Source organism: Tachysurus vachellii, chromosome 26, assembly GCF_030014155.1.
Source record: "Tachysurus vachellii isolate PV-2020 chromosome 26, HZAU_Pvac_v1, whole genome shotgun sequence".
In the NCBI taxonomy this organism is placed as follows: domain Eukaryota; kingdom Metazoa; phylum Chordata; class Actinopteri; order Siluriformes; family Bagridae; genus Tachysurus; species Tachysurus vachellii.
In genome coordinates, this window is record NC_083485.1 from 16544350 (window position 1) to 16561692 (window position 17343).

A 17343-nucleotide genomic window follows, 5' to 3' on the forward strand; every position below is an offset into this window, starting at 1 on the left:
CATCTTGCACACACACATATCAGACATATCTCAAACACATCTCGCACACACACACACACAAAGGCCCTGTGCTGGGTTGGCACTCCGTCCAGGGTGTATCCTGCCTTGATGCCCGATGACGCCTGAGATAGTCACAGGCTCCCCGTGACCTGAGGTAGTTCGGATAAGCGGTAGAAGATGAATGAATGAATGATTGTTTCTAAAAGCCGGATCAGCTCCAGAGATCAGAAACATTTCCTGTGAAGTTTATTATTACAGACTGACTTTGTGTATTTGGGTTGGATGTTAATTTGTGCCCTTTGTAAATTTGGAAACCTTATGTATATAATTCTATATTTATATTTATCTATATTTTTATTGATGTAGTTTATATTCTTGTAAAAAAATTTAACAATAAAACTTTATTTAATAGATTTTGTTGTGGATTTATTTGCAGGTTATCATCTTCCTTTTCTTGTTTTTCTTCTTTTCCAAACATCTTTGGTGTCTTTAGGCTTTTTAGAACCTATTAGAAATAAAAACCTACTTTTTTGTAGCTCCTTTTATATTAAACTGTAGAAACGGACACATTAAGAAACATCCTGTCTGTATCTGATGCTGAGAAGCTAGTTCATGCTTTCATGACCTCTAGACTGGACTATTGTAATGCATTACTAGGTGGTTGTCCTGCATCTTTAATAAATAGGCTACAGTTAGTCCAAAATGCAGCTGCCAGAGTTCTCACTAGGACAAGAAAGTATGACCATATAACCCCAATTTTATCATCTCTACACTGGCTACCTGTTAAGTTTAGAATTGATTACAAACTGCTGCTACTTACGTACAAGGCTCTTAATGGTTTAGCTCCCATGTATCTAACTAGTCTTCTAACACGTTACAATCCTTCACGCTCTCTGAGATCACAAAACTCAGGACTTCTGGTAGTTCCCAGAATATCTAAGTCTACTAAAGGTGGTAGAGCGTTTTCTTATTTAGCTCCCAAACTCTGGAACAGTCTTCCTGATAGTGTTCGGGGCTCAGACACACTTTCCCAGTTTAAATGTAGATTAAAAACTCATCTCTTTAGTCAGACGTACACATAATACATCCCATAATATTGTGCATTATTACATCTGACCAAATGCACATTATAATCTAGTACTTGTTAATATTATGAACAGCAGCTACATTAATTCCTCTGCACTGCTTCTCTCTTTCTATTCATCACGAGGCATCCAGACATTGTAGCAGCTCTGATTGTCTTCTGTGTCTCACTGAGATGAGACCGACCCTGTGTGGATCCTGAGACATCTAGAGATGTTCCAGCTCCAGTTGGACTGTTTCATGAAAAATTCAGACATTCTAATCAGAGACGCAACTCCATGTGGTCTTTGAGGACAACAACCTCCTCATCAACACAACATTTATCAGACTGTATATTTATAATCACACCCCCAGTGTCACCCAGATGAGGATGAGGTTCCCCTTTGAGTCTGGTTCCTCTCAAGGTTTCTTCCTTTACCATCTAAGGGAGTTTTTCCTCCCCACAGTCACCTGAGTCACCTCAGACTTGTTCATTGGGGATAAACACAAACACAATTAAATATGTCTGATATTAATATTTGTATAATATAATTTTTTATTATGTTTATGTTCTGTATAAAGCTTCTTTGAGACAAGGTCTATTGTTAAAAGTGCTATACAAATAAAATAAAATTGAATTGAATATTGATCTCTAAACCACAATGTTGGGGTTTTGTGTGAAACAGCGACATCGTGTGGTTACAATAGCACAGTGTAGAGAACAGATCGCTACAGAACGTTCAAGATTCTAAATAAACAGAACCAATAAAACCCAAAGGACAAAGACACACTTCTGTACTGAGGTGAAGACATTACCACTAAAGCCATTAGTGTCATCTACTGAGAACTTATGGGGTTATAGATGTCAAAGCGCTTATGGTGGAAAAGGAAAATCATCATCATCATCATCATCATCATCAGATTGCGCATGCGCAGTTTAGCATTGAAAAAGCGTTGCTGTACATTGTTAATAAATCTATAGATATATAAAATGGTGCGTGGTGTGAAGGTTAGTGTGTTCTGACTCATGTGTAATTCTGCTATAGAGTTACATTAAATCATGAAGAGGAACAAGTGACAACTGGAATTAAACCATTTATATTTTACAGCAAAAAATAATGAAGTTAAATCCGAATCTCATCACCACATCATCCTACAGCTCCAGATTCATTACACACTTTAAATATCATCTGCAAACTTTTGTTTTCTTCATGTGAACTACTAAAGTTATTCTGCACATAAATAATAAAAATCTAAATAAAGTGTGTGGGGTCACGGTGTCTTAGTGGTTAGCACGTTCTCCTCACACCTCCAGGGTTGGGGGTTCGATTCCCGCCTCCACCTTGTGTGTGTGGAGTTTGCATGTTCTCCCCGTGCCTCGGGGGTTTCCTCCGGGTACTCCGGTTTCCTCCCCCGGTCCAAAGACATGCATGGTAGGTTGATTGGCATCTCTGGAAAATTGTCCGTAGTGTGTGATTGTGTGAATGAGTGTGTGTGTGTGTGTGTGTGTGCGCCCTGTGATGGGTTTTCACTCTGTCCAGGGTGTATCCTGCCTTGATGCCCGATGATGCCTGAGATAGGCACAGGCTCCCCGTGACCCGAGGTAGTTCAGATAAGCGGTAGAAGATGAATGAATGAATGAATGAATGAATAAAGTGTGAATCCTTAACCATCATCTTCATCATGAAGGTTTCACCCACAGGGGAAAAGGACGTAAGGGAGTAAACGTCTTATTAACAGAAGAAGAAATCAGACGTCTTGAATCAAAATTCAGTTTATTATCCAGTATTACAATGATGTGATTTATAGCTTTAATACAACATTCAACTGATCCATTAAGGATTTAATACCTCGCTTAAAGACTCAAAGTAACTTGAGTAGGAGAGAAAAGACGAGGAGTTTCGTCCCGTCTCCCTGGTTTTTATTCTGATCTCAGAGACTCGTCATGTCAGGTTGAAGACCAAAAAAAAAAAGGGGGGGGGGGGGTTTTCCACACTACATTTCTCTTCTGCAATCACATCCATTTATACGCTCAGTGTTTTAACAGACTCGATTTTAATCCTCGTCTGTGAAGAGGAATAAACATGTAGGAAAAGAACCTGTTTTTTTAAATGAACTGATCCATTAAATGACATGATGGAGGTTGAGACTTTGCAAGTTCTGATTCTGTAACAAAGTGGGAAAAAATCTTTCAAGCTGTTTGTGGTTTGAGATCAAACATTTAGATCAAAAGAGCTGGATGAAACAGGATGACACCAGAAAGTGGCTCCTGATCACTCAGTGATGTTACTGTTAACTGGGAAACATTTGGTCACTGATCATGAGGGTGAAATTATACATTTGTTTAGTCTTTAAAAGGAACAGAAAGTGCCAGAGTCCAAGAGGAGGTTTATTATCTAAAACAGAGCCAAAGATCTGAGGATACAACGAGTGACTGATGATCAGCACAAACCTTGAACCTTCTTACAGCCAACGCATCAAAACAACCAAATATTAAACTCGTAAGAGGGAAAAAAAACAAAAAGAAGCAAAAAAAAAAAAAAAAACTCCACAAAATCTTTTGCATTTTTTTCCCCACAAAAATCATGTTTCAGTCTCAGTCTGTTTGTGGCTCAGGAGGAAGTGATGAAAGTGTTTAACAGAACAGCTTCCTCAAGCTCAAGGGTGTGGAGAACACACACACACACACACACATTCACTGTCGAGGAGCAGGGCCTTTGTAAAACAGGTAGATCGCTCTCTGAAAACCTGAAAGAAATATTTTCATTTAATAGATTTGTTATAAATTTGAGACCATAAACAGAACGAGACCATAAACACACCACAGTCCTGCCCACAACAATCCCACCAGCTTTCTGTTTAATTCTCACTGAAATGTCACTCAATGCTCTACACCTCTGAACCAGTCATGACTGAAGATCATGGTGTTTGCATATTCATCATGGTATATTTAAAGATACACATACAAAGAGTCACTGACCTCGTGATGAACTGTTAGGAGTTCCTAGGAGCTCGTAGCTGGAGAACCCCACCTCGCTGGTCAGGAAGGAGGAGAACTGCTCCGGCTTCAGCTGGATGCTGAAATAGTTTTTATAGATTGTCTCCTGCGTTGGGGGGAAAAAAAGAAACTCTTAATGAAGTGCAAGAACAAGACAAATCTGCTGGCAGTCAGCGAGTCACTGATTCACACAGTCTGTGGTTACGTACCGTCAGCTTCTTCCTCTTGCTGTAGGAGCTCCAGGGCTGGGGTTCGAGGATGAAGAGGCCACCGGGGCGAAGGTGACGATACACACGATGGAAGAAGCGTCTAAGCCCAATGTCACCCCAGTTCAGGTGAATCCACTTGGTGACACTCAGACACAGAATCACATCGAACTCCTCACGCTGAGTCTCTAACAACACATCACTGTCCAAAACATAGTTCCCCTGAGAGAGAGAGAGAGAGAGAGAGAGAGAGAGAGAGAGAGAGAGAGAGAGAGAGAGAGAGAGAGAGAGAGAGAGAGAGAGAGAGAGAGAGAGAGAGAAAGAGAGACAGACAGAGAGGGAGAGAGCACTTCATGAAACACTGAACAGTTCTTTAAACTGGTGAGTTATAGACACAGTGCTTTAGTGTCCACACATTCAATTTTGTTCAGTTACCTATCACACACACACACACACACACACACACACACACACACACACACTTCACAGTAAACTTTACATGACGGCGTTTATGTAGTTATTCAGTTGTACTGTGGATATTTTGCATTATAATCATATATAATGGTGAAAATGTTATTACACAAACGTGGACTGAATAAAGAAAGTGTTTTCACACAGCAAGGGGAAGGAAAGAATAAGGAGTCAAAAAGAAAGTACAGCAGGTCATGGAGAGTCCCTCAGGTGTTTTCTCTCTCACACACACACTTTCATAATCAATCACTGATCAGACACTAATCCCTATAATCTTCAGTCTACATTATTAAAGACTTTGCACCGTGTGTGTGTGTGTGTGTGTATCCTCACTGTTAACACACAATCTTAATCATGTCCTCAGCAAAACAGAATGCACTGTGCTAGATTTAGCATCAAATCGCTAACAGTATGAATGATTCTCAATGTTACATGTAGAATAAAATGGTTTTATATACAACTTGGTGCTTATGTTGAAGAAACTTCTGCAAAACTGTTACCTTCAAGGGCATGAACACATGAACTGACCCAGGAACTGACCCGCCCCAACGTCCTCTCACCAACCCTTACAGCCTAAAAACTCATTTACGTAACCAGTCTGTCGTAAGCAAATCATAACCACGGTGACAGAATCCATTATGTCTGAAGTTCAGCACACAGGTTCTGTAGCTCTGATGATTTACAGACACGATCGCTTCAAAGCAGACTGACATTCAGAAGGAACTGATAAATAACATGAAGTGAAGGACATGAAATAACATTCACTCATTCATTCATCTTCTACCGCTTATCTGAACTACCTCAGGTCACGGGGAGCCTGTGACTATCTCAGGTGTCATCGGGCATCAAGGCAGGATACACCATGGACGGAGTGCCAACCCATCACAGGGCACACACACACACACACACACACACACTCATGCAATCACACACTACAGACAATTTTCCAGAGATGCCAATCAACCTACCATGCATGTCTTTGGACCGGGGGAGGAAACCGGAGTACCCGGAGGAAACCCCCGAGGCACGGGGAGAACATGCAAACTCCACACACACAAGGTGGAGGCGGGAATCGAACCCCCAACCCTGGAGGTGTGAGGCGAACGTGCTAACCACTAAGACACCGTGACCCCCACATGAAATAACATTTACACAGAAATTATCTTCCTGCATTGTGACGTCATAAGTGTGACACGTCATATGTTAGCGTCTGATGAAGATCTTACCCTTACAAAAGTGACGTTGGAGGGAAAATTCCCAGGAGGTAGTGTGGATGTGTTGGGGAAAGGAGGAGCGGCGATTGGTCCTCGGGAGACACAAAGAGAAACAGGAAATAAACAATTCCTTTTGGATGATACAGATTGGTTGATCTGGTCAATCTGATCCTCTCCCTCCTCTGATCTGTCTTTCTCTTCAGTACCTTCAGATTGTGTCTCTTTGTCCTTGTCCTCTTCTTCTCCTATCTTTGTCTTTTCCAGTTTATCGTTGGCTGTATCGTCCTCGTTCCGCTCTTTTCTCGCCTGGAGCATGTGCACTTCCGAGAGATAATGCCGGATGTTTTGTTTCGCTGCATGGATCAACGCTCCGTCGATATCCAAACCGACAATGCGTGCCGGTCGCCAGATTTTAGCTATAGTAAGAGTCATGTGACCAGTGTTACAGCCTAAATCCAGGACTTCCTTCCCTTGGAACCATTCTGGTTTAAAGACCCGGATCCTCACATCCTCGCTGGCGCCCGGGTTTCTGTAACCATAGTACTGGTTGTAGTTTCCATACTGAAACTTCTTCTGCTGCTGGTTTGCTTTTTGCTGATTGCAGTTTCTTGGGTTCAGTTTGTGGTTGTTCCTCGGCTGCCCCCTCTGGTTGGGTGGAGGTTGCTGTGCCGAATCCAGCTCGGTCATTCGGTTCTTATACCAATTTGGGCCGCCGGTGTTCTCTGACCTGCTGCTGCTGCGCCTCCGTTTGCGTTGCCGGTGTGACGTGTGTGTCACAGGAGTCTGTGTGCTGTCTTTTTCCTCATGAACTTCCTGTTTTGGAGGAAAGTTGGACTCGGTTGCTTCATCTTTTATAAGCGCGCTGGAATCCGGACTGTTCTGAAGATTAATCCCTGAAGGTGCTAATGTGGATTCTGACACTAAACAGCTTTCTGATTGGTTGAGCTCTAAGTCCACCCTTTCACCTCCTCCTAAGCTATCTACACTTCCTGTTCCTTCTAAACCTCCTACCACAACTTCTCTTTCTCTTCCTACACCTCCTCTTGCTGCTATCCCTCCATGATGCCGGTTCCGGTGTCTCCTTCGTCCCCCACCGCTTTTAAAAGGAGTAAGAACAATACCTGTGTCCCCTCTGGTGCAGCCGTTCAGGTTCAGCGGGTCTGTGATGTCCCTTGGAATCAGGATCTCGACAGGATCCAGGCTTTTAGCTGGCAGCGGAGAAGATTTTGGCGTCTCTGCGTTCAAAGCCCTGTTCACCTCCTCGTCTAATAAGCTGTTGAGGTTGAGCGGGTCAAAGATGTTCCCGCCCAGCAGGAAGTTGGTGGGCAGGACAGACTCGCTCTCTGAGTTGGCATGGCGGCGACGTTTCCCAAACACGGGATGCTTAAATCCACTGCTTATCGTACTCCGACGTTTGTTGGGTCTCTGCTGATGGGGTTTAGGATTCTGGACGCCATCTTGGTTTTGTGTCACAGAGTCTGATGCGGTGACTACGTCGTCCTTGATGGCCATTTTGTTTCCGTTCTCCTCAGCAAGGTTACAAGTGCAATCTTCCTTCGTAAGCGTGATCATTTCAGCAGGCTGCTGAGAATTTTCAGTACAATTTTCTGAAAGTTCTGGCTGTTGTTGGGGTACAAATGGATACACAGGCTGTTCATTCGGTAAAACAGTCTCTTTATCAACTGACATTTCTATCATCTTCTAATCAGTGCAGTGTTGGAGCGCATCGAAGGACCTGGAACAATCAGAAGAAAACCAGCAGCATGAGACACACACACAGTGCGCATACACACACACACAGTGCGCATACACACACACACAGTGCGCATACACACACACACAGTGCGCATACACACACACACACAGTGCGCATACACACACACACACACAGTGCGCATACACACACACACACAGTGCGCATACACACACACACACAGTGCGCATACACACACACACACAGTGCGCATACACACACACACACAGTGCGCATACACACACACACAGTGCGCATACACACACACACACAGTGCGCATACACACACACACACAGTGCGCATACACACACACACACAGTGCGCATACACACACACACACAGTGCGCATACACACACACACACAGTGCGCATACACACACACACACAGTGCGCATACACACACACACACAGTGCGCATACACACACACACACAGTGCGCATACACACACACACACAGTGCGCATACACACACACACACAGTATACACACACACACAGTATACACACACACACAGTGCACACACACACACACAGTGCACACACACACACAGTGCACACACACACAGTGCACACACACACAGTGCACACACACACAGTGCACACACACACAGTGCACACACACACAAGTACACACACACACACACAAGTACACACACACACACACACACACAAGTACACACACACACACACACACACAAGTACACACACACACACACACAAGTACACACACACACACACACAAGTACACACACACACACACACACAAGTACACACACACACACACACAAGTACACACACACACACACGTACACACACACACGTACACACACACACACACAAGTACACACACACACAGTACACATACACAATTATACAAATATGCTGATTTTTTCACATATTTTAATGCAACGTGTATTTATTAACAAAACATACTTCTGAATAAAATAATCATTTATCGTCACGTGTCAGAGGAAAAAAAAACCTTCCCTTCACCTTACCTTTATTTTCCTGTCGTGTGACTCCGCCTCCCTGCGCATGAAACCCCGCCTCCCAGCGTCACATTCTCCTCGCGCTCATGAATAATTCATAAGCCACCAACACCAAGCTCAAGTCGACCAAAAAGAGGAGGGGTTAAATAACAACAACAACAACAACAACAATAAACAACAATAATAAACAACAATAATAATAATAGATAAATAAATTATAACTGACCAGTCCTGCGTAGATAAAAAGCGCTCTTTAAAGCGAAACCGGAATAAAAAAGGGGAAAAAGAGCCTTGACAATGTGGTAAGTGTCGTTTCAGCTCGAGCAGCTAACCGTCACTGAGGTAACTCTCGGTTAGCACGGTGGCTAACGTCATACTACACAAACAGGAGGATTCAGGAGACACTCAGAACACAAGGCCTAATTATCTGTACACTTATGGAACTGGTGGCTCTATGTGAAGGTGTGAATAGTTAATAATATATATATTAACCACAGTTAATGTGATTTTTCGCCTTAAACTCCGAGCGAACCAACGACACAACTTTCAGCTGCAGATTCTCGCTGTGGCAAGCGGGGGTTCTTGTGACTTATATAGTCTGAGAGCCCTCGCGCGCCATGATGGACAGACAGCGTAGCCAATAAATAGCCGAGGAGCAGTTTTCGCGCAAATCAGGTCAACCGTAAGGCGGAGCCAGCTTATTTTTCGTTTTTTAGTTGTCTATATAGATGCCTAAACAAAACACTAAAACTCCGTTTCCTCTTTAGTAAAAATGTGGATCTAAAACCAGGGCGTAAATCTCGCTTCATAATTAGTGCTTGGTGCAAAAACATACATTAAATTGGATTACTGGGACTGGGAATTGTTTTGGTTTGATGTTGTTTCCCACTTCCTGACAGGCAAAGGACAGCCTTACTAACCTCCCAGCACCAAACACAACACATCAGGTGGATTATAAGGCTTGTTCAGAGACAAGGGTGCTGATATATATTGTTTTTGTTCGGTTATTTTTGTGCACTTTCCGGCTACAGTCATTGTATTAATCCTGAAATATGTTTAATGAACCAGATGATATAATCATGAAGGGTCCCCTACACACACACACACACACACACACACACACACACACACCACATGTGTGATGGATAAAGCCTCACAGCATTATGGGAAATGTCCCCTCCTTCCTGCTGCTGGAATGTGTACTACCTCTGGCATTGGGATAAAATCTATGCACAAGCACATACTCAGGTCAAAATGTACATATTGTATGTCAGTGGATCTCCTTAGTCTTCATCATTCCCCCTAATGCCCTGCCTAGATAATCCATCCTTGGTCATTTCCCTCCTCTGACTAAACATGCTCTATCTCATGACTGTCAGTCATCACATCATCCCTATATGTTACACACACTACTGCTGCTGTATATTGTACAAAAAGCATATTATTACGCAATACTGTTATTTGCACTATCATGCACTTCTCACACTTTATGTACATAACCGATCTGTCATATATTCTGTATTCATATTTAATACTCATTCTGTCTATATTGTCTCACATCATCTGTATTGTCTTGTATTGTATAGTGTTATTTATGTGTGTATTGTATAGTATAGTGTTATTTATGTGTGTATTGTATAGTATAGTGTTATTTATGTGTGTATTGTATAGTATAGTGTTATTTATGTGTGTATTGTATAGTATAGTGTTATTTATGTGTGTATTGTATAGTATAGTGTTATTTATGTGTGTATTGTATAGTATAGTGTTATTTATGTGTGTATTGTATAGTATAGTGTTATTTATGTGTGTATTGTATAGTATAGTGTTATTTATGTGTGTATTGTATAGTATAGTGTTATTTATTATTTATTCTGTAATTTTGAGAGTCACAAACAGCTGGAACTAAATTCCTTGTGTGTGTCAACACACTTGGCCTGATTCTGATTCTGATTCTGTGATGAACTGGAGAGTTCAATCGGATGTGTTAGAGCAGAAAAATCAGAACAACCCAGGTTTGGGAATGTACTCAGTTCTTAGTGTCGCTCGTGCTGCATGGATTACAGGCACTGCGATGAATGTTATACTGTCATCAGCCTGGAAACTAACATTAGCAGGTCCATCTGAGGTTAAATGTGATTGACTACAAGAGGCCAAGTGCTCTAGTTAGATTCTAATTTTAGATAAGACACCCTACTGTTATATTATATCATCTTCTTGTCTAACTAAAATAGGGTTAGAAAATCTTCCTGAAACAATAAACAGTCACTTACAGAACAATGATCACTGCAGTGCTTTCAATGACACCATGTGTACTGTATTCTAGCAGTAGGATGTGGATTGATATATTTTATTTAGATGTTTAATACACATAAGCTGGTATAATGTAGTCGATTAAAGGTGCAATATTTGATTTTTTTCAGGGTTTATAAATAATAATAAAAAATCAGTTGAATATAGTTTTAATTAATTTACTCAATCACTAGAGCTACAATCTTGATTCATTTGGATTTCATTATATAACTACAGTGAAGTCTCACAGCTTCATGTAGGCAGGGGAATTGTCTTCTAGTCTTAATGTCTAAGGCCAAAGAGGAGGTATATGGATGTAATTAATGAGGATTTGAAGCTAGTGGGTGCAAGTGTTGAGGATGCAGAAGATAGGGTTAGGTGGAGAGAGATGATTCGCTGTGGCGACCCCTGAAGGGAAAAGCCGAAAGAAGAAGAAGAAGAATTACATCATTTAGGACTTCAGTACTGTTCGTTTTCCACAAATAAGTCCCTAAACTTGCGTGGACATACACGAACATTAATAATTCATTATAACCAAGAGACAAACGAGAAACAGGTACAGTGAGCTATTTCCCCCAGCAGGGGGAGCTAAAGCTTTAACTCTCTTCAAGCTTTATTTTTATCCATTCTTTCTGTAATAACGCTATAAACATTGACAGAGTTTATGGACATTCAAGAAAAAGCACAGAAAAAAACACTAAGCCTCAATGTGCAATATCTCAGTGTAGGTTTTTCTAGTAACTTCTCACAGAGATACAAACTAAAGATCCTTTAAGGACCTTTCAAATCTAAACATTCAGCACAAATCAGTTCATATCAGCAGCCACGACACTCTTAACTATACATAACAAAATTATAGCTTTATTAGTTGAAAAATTTACAATTAATTTACATCTATTTACATACACAGAAAAATAAATATATTTAGAGGATCTGTATACAATACAGAGGGAAATAGGAATGGATAGATACACTCAGTGAGAAGAGGAATGTCAAGAGCAAGAAAAGACAAACAGCTAAAATTATCTGCACAGAAATTTCATAACATCGATTCAGAGCTGAGAAAGAAAAGCATCTTCCTCACCTCAGTCCCACCACCACCTCAGCAGTGAAATGAGACGCAGCCCCAGTGAAAGGAATTCAAATAATTCACAGCCATGGTGCATTTATGAAAGTAGTCCTGTGTGTGTGTGTGTTAGAGGGAGAGGGGGATCACCACGGCCTCCAGATGGCGTGCGTGTAACTTGGGAAGAGTTCTCGCCTTGGAGTCCGCTGGGCTGAGATGTAGTGTGGGGTCAGAGGTCGTGGAGGAGCCTGGGTTGCTGAAGCTAAGCTCGCCGAGACTGCTGGAGTGGACGTGGTGAAAGATGAGGAGGATGAGGAGGAGTCAGACAGAGGAGAGACAGATGAAGGGAAGTGGAAGTGGCAGGGAACAGAGAGGTATGTCGGAGAGGAGGAGTAGCAGGGCGATGGAGGAGGAGACAGTGAGTATGGAGGAGATGGATATGGGTGATGCAGGACAAAGGAATTGGGGTACAGCCCGTTAGCAAACCCAAAAGGCTCTGTACTTGCTCGGACGTCACCTGTGACCCAGGTGTGAGTCTGCCCATGTCCTCTGATATGTGACAAGGCATCAGTATGCGACTGCAGGTGATGCCGAAGGCCCTGGATAAAATTCTCCCGCTGCGACAGATCCACACACTCGATGAAGTTGGTCAGGCGAGAGATGCACTCCTGGAAGCCAGCGGTGTAGAGAGGGCTGGAGGGGGCATGAGCGTGGACATTAGGGCCGTCATGGAGCCCTGTGACTGGCACACGGGGTCTCCCAGCAGTCTGTGCAGGGGCAACCCGATCACCCGGCTCTCTGTTACAATCTGCTGATTAGTGTGAGCAAAGAAAATGAAAGAGAGAGGAGGAGAAAAAGAGGAAACAGGAGGAGTCAAGGAGTAAATGTTTCAGAAATAGAAAGTGATTTTGAGTTGAAAGTTCCAGTTGTTTGTGTAGAATACAGGCAAAGAAAAAACGAGTGAAGGACAAAAGAGACAGATGAAGGAATGGTGGTATTCAGGTGTGATGTGTCAGACAGACAGAAAATGAGTTCAGGAAAGAAAAACAGAAAAGGTGTGTTGGGGGAAATGTGGGATTAGACAGAGAAAAGAATCGGACAAGAAAATGAATGTGAATTAGATACTGATAAACTGATTATTATAAAGATTTCATAAATGACAAAGTGGCCAACAACTAATGTGGCCTGTTTATGGTTGTGTATTTATTGGCTACACACAATCTCTTCTGAGTAGCTGCTTACAGATAGAGTCACATTTTATTTAGGTTTAGAGACTTTATATAAAAATACTTCAAAATAATATAAATGTGTTTATCATAAAAATTTACTTCATGCTTCATTATAATAAAGATTTTACTGTTATTTTGGTTCTGATTCAGTTTGTACCCTCTTGTATTAAGTAATGGCACAATATGTCCAGTTAGGGACAGAGCACACAACTAATATTAGAAAGAAAAACTAAAAACAAGACACAGACTGTATAACAATAGTTAAACCAGAGAAAGGTCAGCTGAGTAAGACCTGAATAAAAGCAGTGATGAGACTTATTCTTTATGTGAAATATGGATTTGGAGCTAGATAATAAACGCATAATAAAGTTTTTTTAATTGGAAAAAAAATATTTAGAAACTTTACCAGCATTTTCTTTTGTGTTTGTTGCTTTTTTCCTGATGTACTCCACAGTGAGTTCCAAAATCTCTGCTTTTTCCAGTTTAGGGTTTTGTAATCTCTGTAAAAGAACACACAAAATCCTTTAAATGATCCAAGTTCACTAGCCTCAGCCAATGATGTACTAACTGATCAGATCTGTTTACATGATAACGCTGATAAGCTTTAAGCAAAGAGCCACCAGATTTCTACCAATTATCAGCTATAAATGCTATCACAATAAACTTCTGTTCTGAGACACTTTATTACGGCTTAATCCGTATCCACTAATGCTAAGTGGCGTTTATTATTATTATTATTATTATTATTATTATTATTATTAAATAAAGTTACTAAAATAAACGTACAACCGATATATAGACATACAGACGAGTAAAAATTCACTATACAAACGTTACTCTCTCTCTCTTTCTCTCTCTCGCATGCGCACACACACACATACACACTCACACACACACACACACACACACACAGTATTGCTGTTTTCTTGTGTGTAATGAAGAAAAATTTAAATAATACTCTATCTGTTTGTCAGTACCGAGTCGAGCGTGTTGTCCAGCAGTAAAGTTCTCAGTTCATCTAAACGCTGATTAATCCGATCTCTCCTTTTCTTCTCAATCACCGGTTTCAGGACCTAAAAAAGTCAATAAAACTGATCATTAAACATGGATAAAAATCGAACTTAATGCAACGTTTTAATAACAAACTACAACATCAAATCTAGCACATCATTTGTACAAACTTCTTATCTTACTACTGCACCGTTATATTCAGAGAAAAGCACAAAACGCAGGAATAAAATGCAAGAAGATATAAAACACTAGTAAAGTTACTCACTCTTTTAGATGCTCTGCGGTTTGGCACTTTCGGAGTCCCCATGGTTACGTTAATATCCTTTCCTCAAACTTAAACAACCCCAATGCTTGTAAGAAACCGATCGAGGGTAAAATTGTTAAAATTATATATAATAACTAATCGTTTTAAAGTCCCGGGTATCGCCGTGAAGAAACTGTGAGCTGAACTGAGAGGCGCGCGTCTTATTTATAGGGAATATGTGGCACCTTCTTCATCCTGATTGGTGGAAAGGTGTTAGAGACGTTAATGACACCTCCGAATGCAAGAAAGATGAAGATTCTCCTGATTATATACTTATATATAAAACTAAAAGATTTTAAGCGAAAGTATTTATAGAAACAGACTGGAACTTGTTGAACCCTCCGATGGTCTGGTGATGGTGTGTTACACAATGACAACTAGCCAATAACATACTGATAATTAACTTAATAATAAATGGATAAATAAACCTTGGATCAATATAAAAATGTTTTTTAAATGTTGTTTTCTTTCAACAGGTTTTAATACTAAAACTTTTTAACGTCGATGAAAAAAAAAACAAATTTACCAGCATCAATGATGACGCTTTTAATTACACTGAATGTAGGAATGTAGACGAAGTGTTAGGGTTACTGAACTTTATATCTCCATTTAGTCTCAAGCTGTAACTTATTCACACTGGGATATGCGTCAAAAACGTGTGTATCTAAAGAAGTAGCTGTTTTTTGAGAGTTAGAAATGCAAAAATAATAATAATAATAATAAAAAAAGGATAATAGTTTTAACAAGATGTGTCTGTGCTTATGTGATGGAAAAAAACAAACATCTCACTTTTTCTGAACCCTCCTCGCTGGAGTTAGTGGTTATGTGTTTGCTATAATGCTTCATGTAGTCATAACCTGCTTATGTCTTTATGAGCCAAATTGTACTGTTTTATTGCTCAGTGTGAATACAAGCCTAATTTGGTCGTTTTGAGTCTTTCACACCCCATGAACCAACACACTCCTCCTCGGAGAGTTCATGACCCACACTTACACACTCTTACACACACTTACACACTCATGCACTCACAAAAACGAATAGAATGGTGTTTAAATATGGGTTTGTTTTATTGGGTTTTAAATAAATAAATCTATTAGAAAAGCCTAAACCAGTCTTACAGACACACAATACACAAAAACACAAACTACAGTACTGCTGAGTGCTGGATTGTGATTGGTCAGAAGGTGTTGATTCATTTAAAATAAAATTATGGAAGGAGTCTCCAGTGTGAAAAGGGCAAATTTAAATTAAAATAGTTTTCTGCGGTTTCACAGTAATATGTTAAACAGAACTTTAACTATAAAAAAATATGGCTTTAATAATTAAATGAATCGTTGAAAGCATTTGATAAGTTTCTGTGGTGTAAGGGGAATAAAGGGCATGTTGTTATATGAAGAATCCGCTTGTGGTTGTTACATTAACATCACACCAGTTGTTCAGGCGGTTCATCACACCAGCTCGGCGTTAACTGTTTTCCTCTAACCGCGTGTTCAGTGAGAAAAAGAAGAATCATGAAACACATAAAGAAGCTCAGCTCCATTGGCCGTGACCGTGTGACGTCAGATACAGAGAAGAGCAACTCTGGACGCTTATCTAGAAACTTTCTCGTGGGAACGAAACGATGAATGCGCGCGCGACGTGTTAGAACGAACACGCTGACACCACAGGCGCGAGACTGGAGAACGTTCAGTGCGGCTTTTAGAACGCGCTTGGCTCGTGTGAGGAACGGAGACGGCGCACGAATACACAACTGAGAAAAAAAAATAAAAATTAAAATAAAAAATAAATAATAATAACGGAATTCAGCAGTGATGGAAACCCGGCGGAGTGACGCCGTGAACTGAGACCTCATGCGCCATTGCTTCTCCTCCTCTGTAAATATAAATAGGGACAAACCTACAGAGACGTGTGGCGTGTGTGGGACTTGGAGGTGTGATGTCTCACCTGTGTGCTAAGTGTGCTCATGTTTATCCACTGCCACGTTAGCCTAGTGCGCATGCGCATTCCGGTATAAACACACCACATTTTTTCTTGGAATTTGAAATATAAAGTATATGTTCAAACCTAATTATATGTTCAAACCTAAACATGATCCTAATGATCATTAAAGCTTTTTTTTATTATTAAAAAGGTCCATAAAGTCTCTGAATCAGAATCAGAAATCCTTTATTGACATGGATGCTTTTTTATACAGGGAATTTGTTTGGTGTCTTTCGCCTCCAACGACACAGAGACAATAAAAATAAGATGACAATAAAAAAAATACACATATTTAAATACAAATTGACAAAAAAATTTATTAGAAAAAAAGAATTTTGTAAATTGTATGTACAGTTGTGCTGTAGATGGTAGAATAGAATAAAATAAAATAGAATGAGATGCTGGATGTATTAGGATGGAGATGGTAACAATTAAATATAAGATTATTGCACATTGTTATTGTGTAATGGGGAACACAAACTGTTCATCAAAAATAAAATTAAGCAAAAAAACTTAACACGACTGATTATATTTTCTAAATGTGAGAGATAATTAATCTTGTGCTGAAGGTGAAGGGGATCCTCAGAAATCCTAAAAGTAAAATCCCGTGGGAAAGCTGGGATGAGATCCGTGCACGGTGAGAGCACGCGCACCTTGGCCCATTAACCTCATTAGCATTGTGACCATCAGCGCGTGCGTTTTCACGGCTATCGAGGACAAATGCCCTGCACATTTCCGTGGGAATGACTGCTACATGTCTCACACTCC

The 17343-nt window shown here is 40.6% G+C and overlaps 2 protein-coding genes across 3 annotated transcripts; both read right to left on the reverse strand.

Moving 5' to 3' along the window:
* Positions 1 to 2820: 2820 nt before the first annotated feature.
* On the reverse strand, positions 2821 to 9266 carry mepcea (methylphosphate capping enzyme a). Its single transcript, XM_060862752.1, has 6 exons — positions 8920 to 9266; positions 8703 to 8809; positions 5964 to 7686; positions 4270 to 4488; positions 4043 to 4166; positions 2821 to 3810 (listed from the first exon to the last, which is right to left on the reverse strand). Exons 3-6 carry the CDS (start codon positions 7647 to 7649, stop codon positions 3758 to 3760), a joined length of 2082 nt encoding a protein of 693 aa, XP_060718735.1. The 5' UTR covers positions 7650 to 7686; positions 8703 to 8809; positions 8920 to 9266; the 3' UTR covers positions 2821 to 3757.
* Positions 9267 to 11938: 2672 nt separating this feature from the next.
* On the reverse strand, positions 11939 to 14714 carry her1 (hairy-related 1). Of its 2 annotated transcripts, none has more exons than XM_060863176.1 (4): positions 14557 to 14714; positions 14258 to 14353; positions 13687 to 13780; positions 11939 to 12859 (listed from the first exon to the last, which is right to left on the reverse strand). In XM_060863176.1, the coding sequence occupies exons 1-4, from the start codon at positions 14596 to 14598 to the stop codon at positions 12198 to 12200; spliced, it is 894 nt and encodes a 297-aa protein (XP_060719159.1). In that variant the 5' UTR covers positions 14599 to 14714; the 3' UTR covers positions 11939 to 12197. The 2 variants fall into 2 exon arrangements, with proteins under 2 accessions (XP_060719159.1, XP_060719158.1); XM_060863175.1 differs by having other exon boundaries at positions 11939 to 12862.
* Positions 14715 to 17343: the final 2629 nt, after the last annotated feature.

Excerpts from the sequence above, each read along its gene's own strand:
- her1 (XM_060863175.1), bottom strand. The coding sequence starts at position 14,598 with ATGGGGACTCCGAAAGTGCCAAACCGCAGAGCATCTAAAAGA. Across the intron at positions 14,354-14,556 it reads ACCGCAGAGCATCTAAAAGA|GTCCTGAAACCGGTGATTGA; the intron begins GTGAGTAACTTT and ends TGACTTTTTTAG. Across the intron at positions 13,781-14,257 it reads TGGACAACACGCTCGACTCG|AGATTACAAAACCCTAAACT; the intron begins GTACTGACAAAC and ends GTTCTTTTACAG.
- mepcea (XM_060862752.1), bottom strand. The coding sequence starts at position 7,649 with ATGATAGAAATGTCAGTTGATAAAGAGACTGTTTTACCGAATGAACAG. Across the intron at positions 4,489-5,963 it reads CCAACGTCACTTTTGTAAGG|GGGAACTATGTTTTGGACAG; the intron begins GTAAGATCTTCA and ends TCTCTCTCTCAG. Across the intron at positions 3,811-4,042 it reads TCCTAACAGTTCATCACGAG|GTTTTCAGAGAGCGATCTAC; the intron begins GTCAGTGACTCT and ends TATTTCTTTCAG.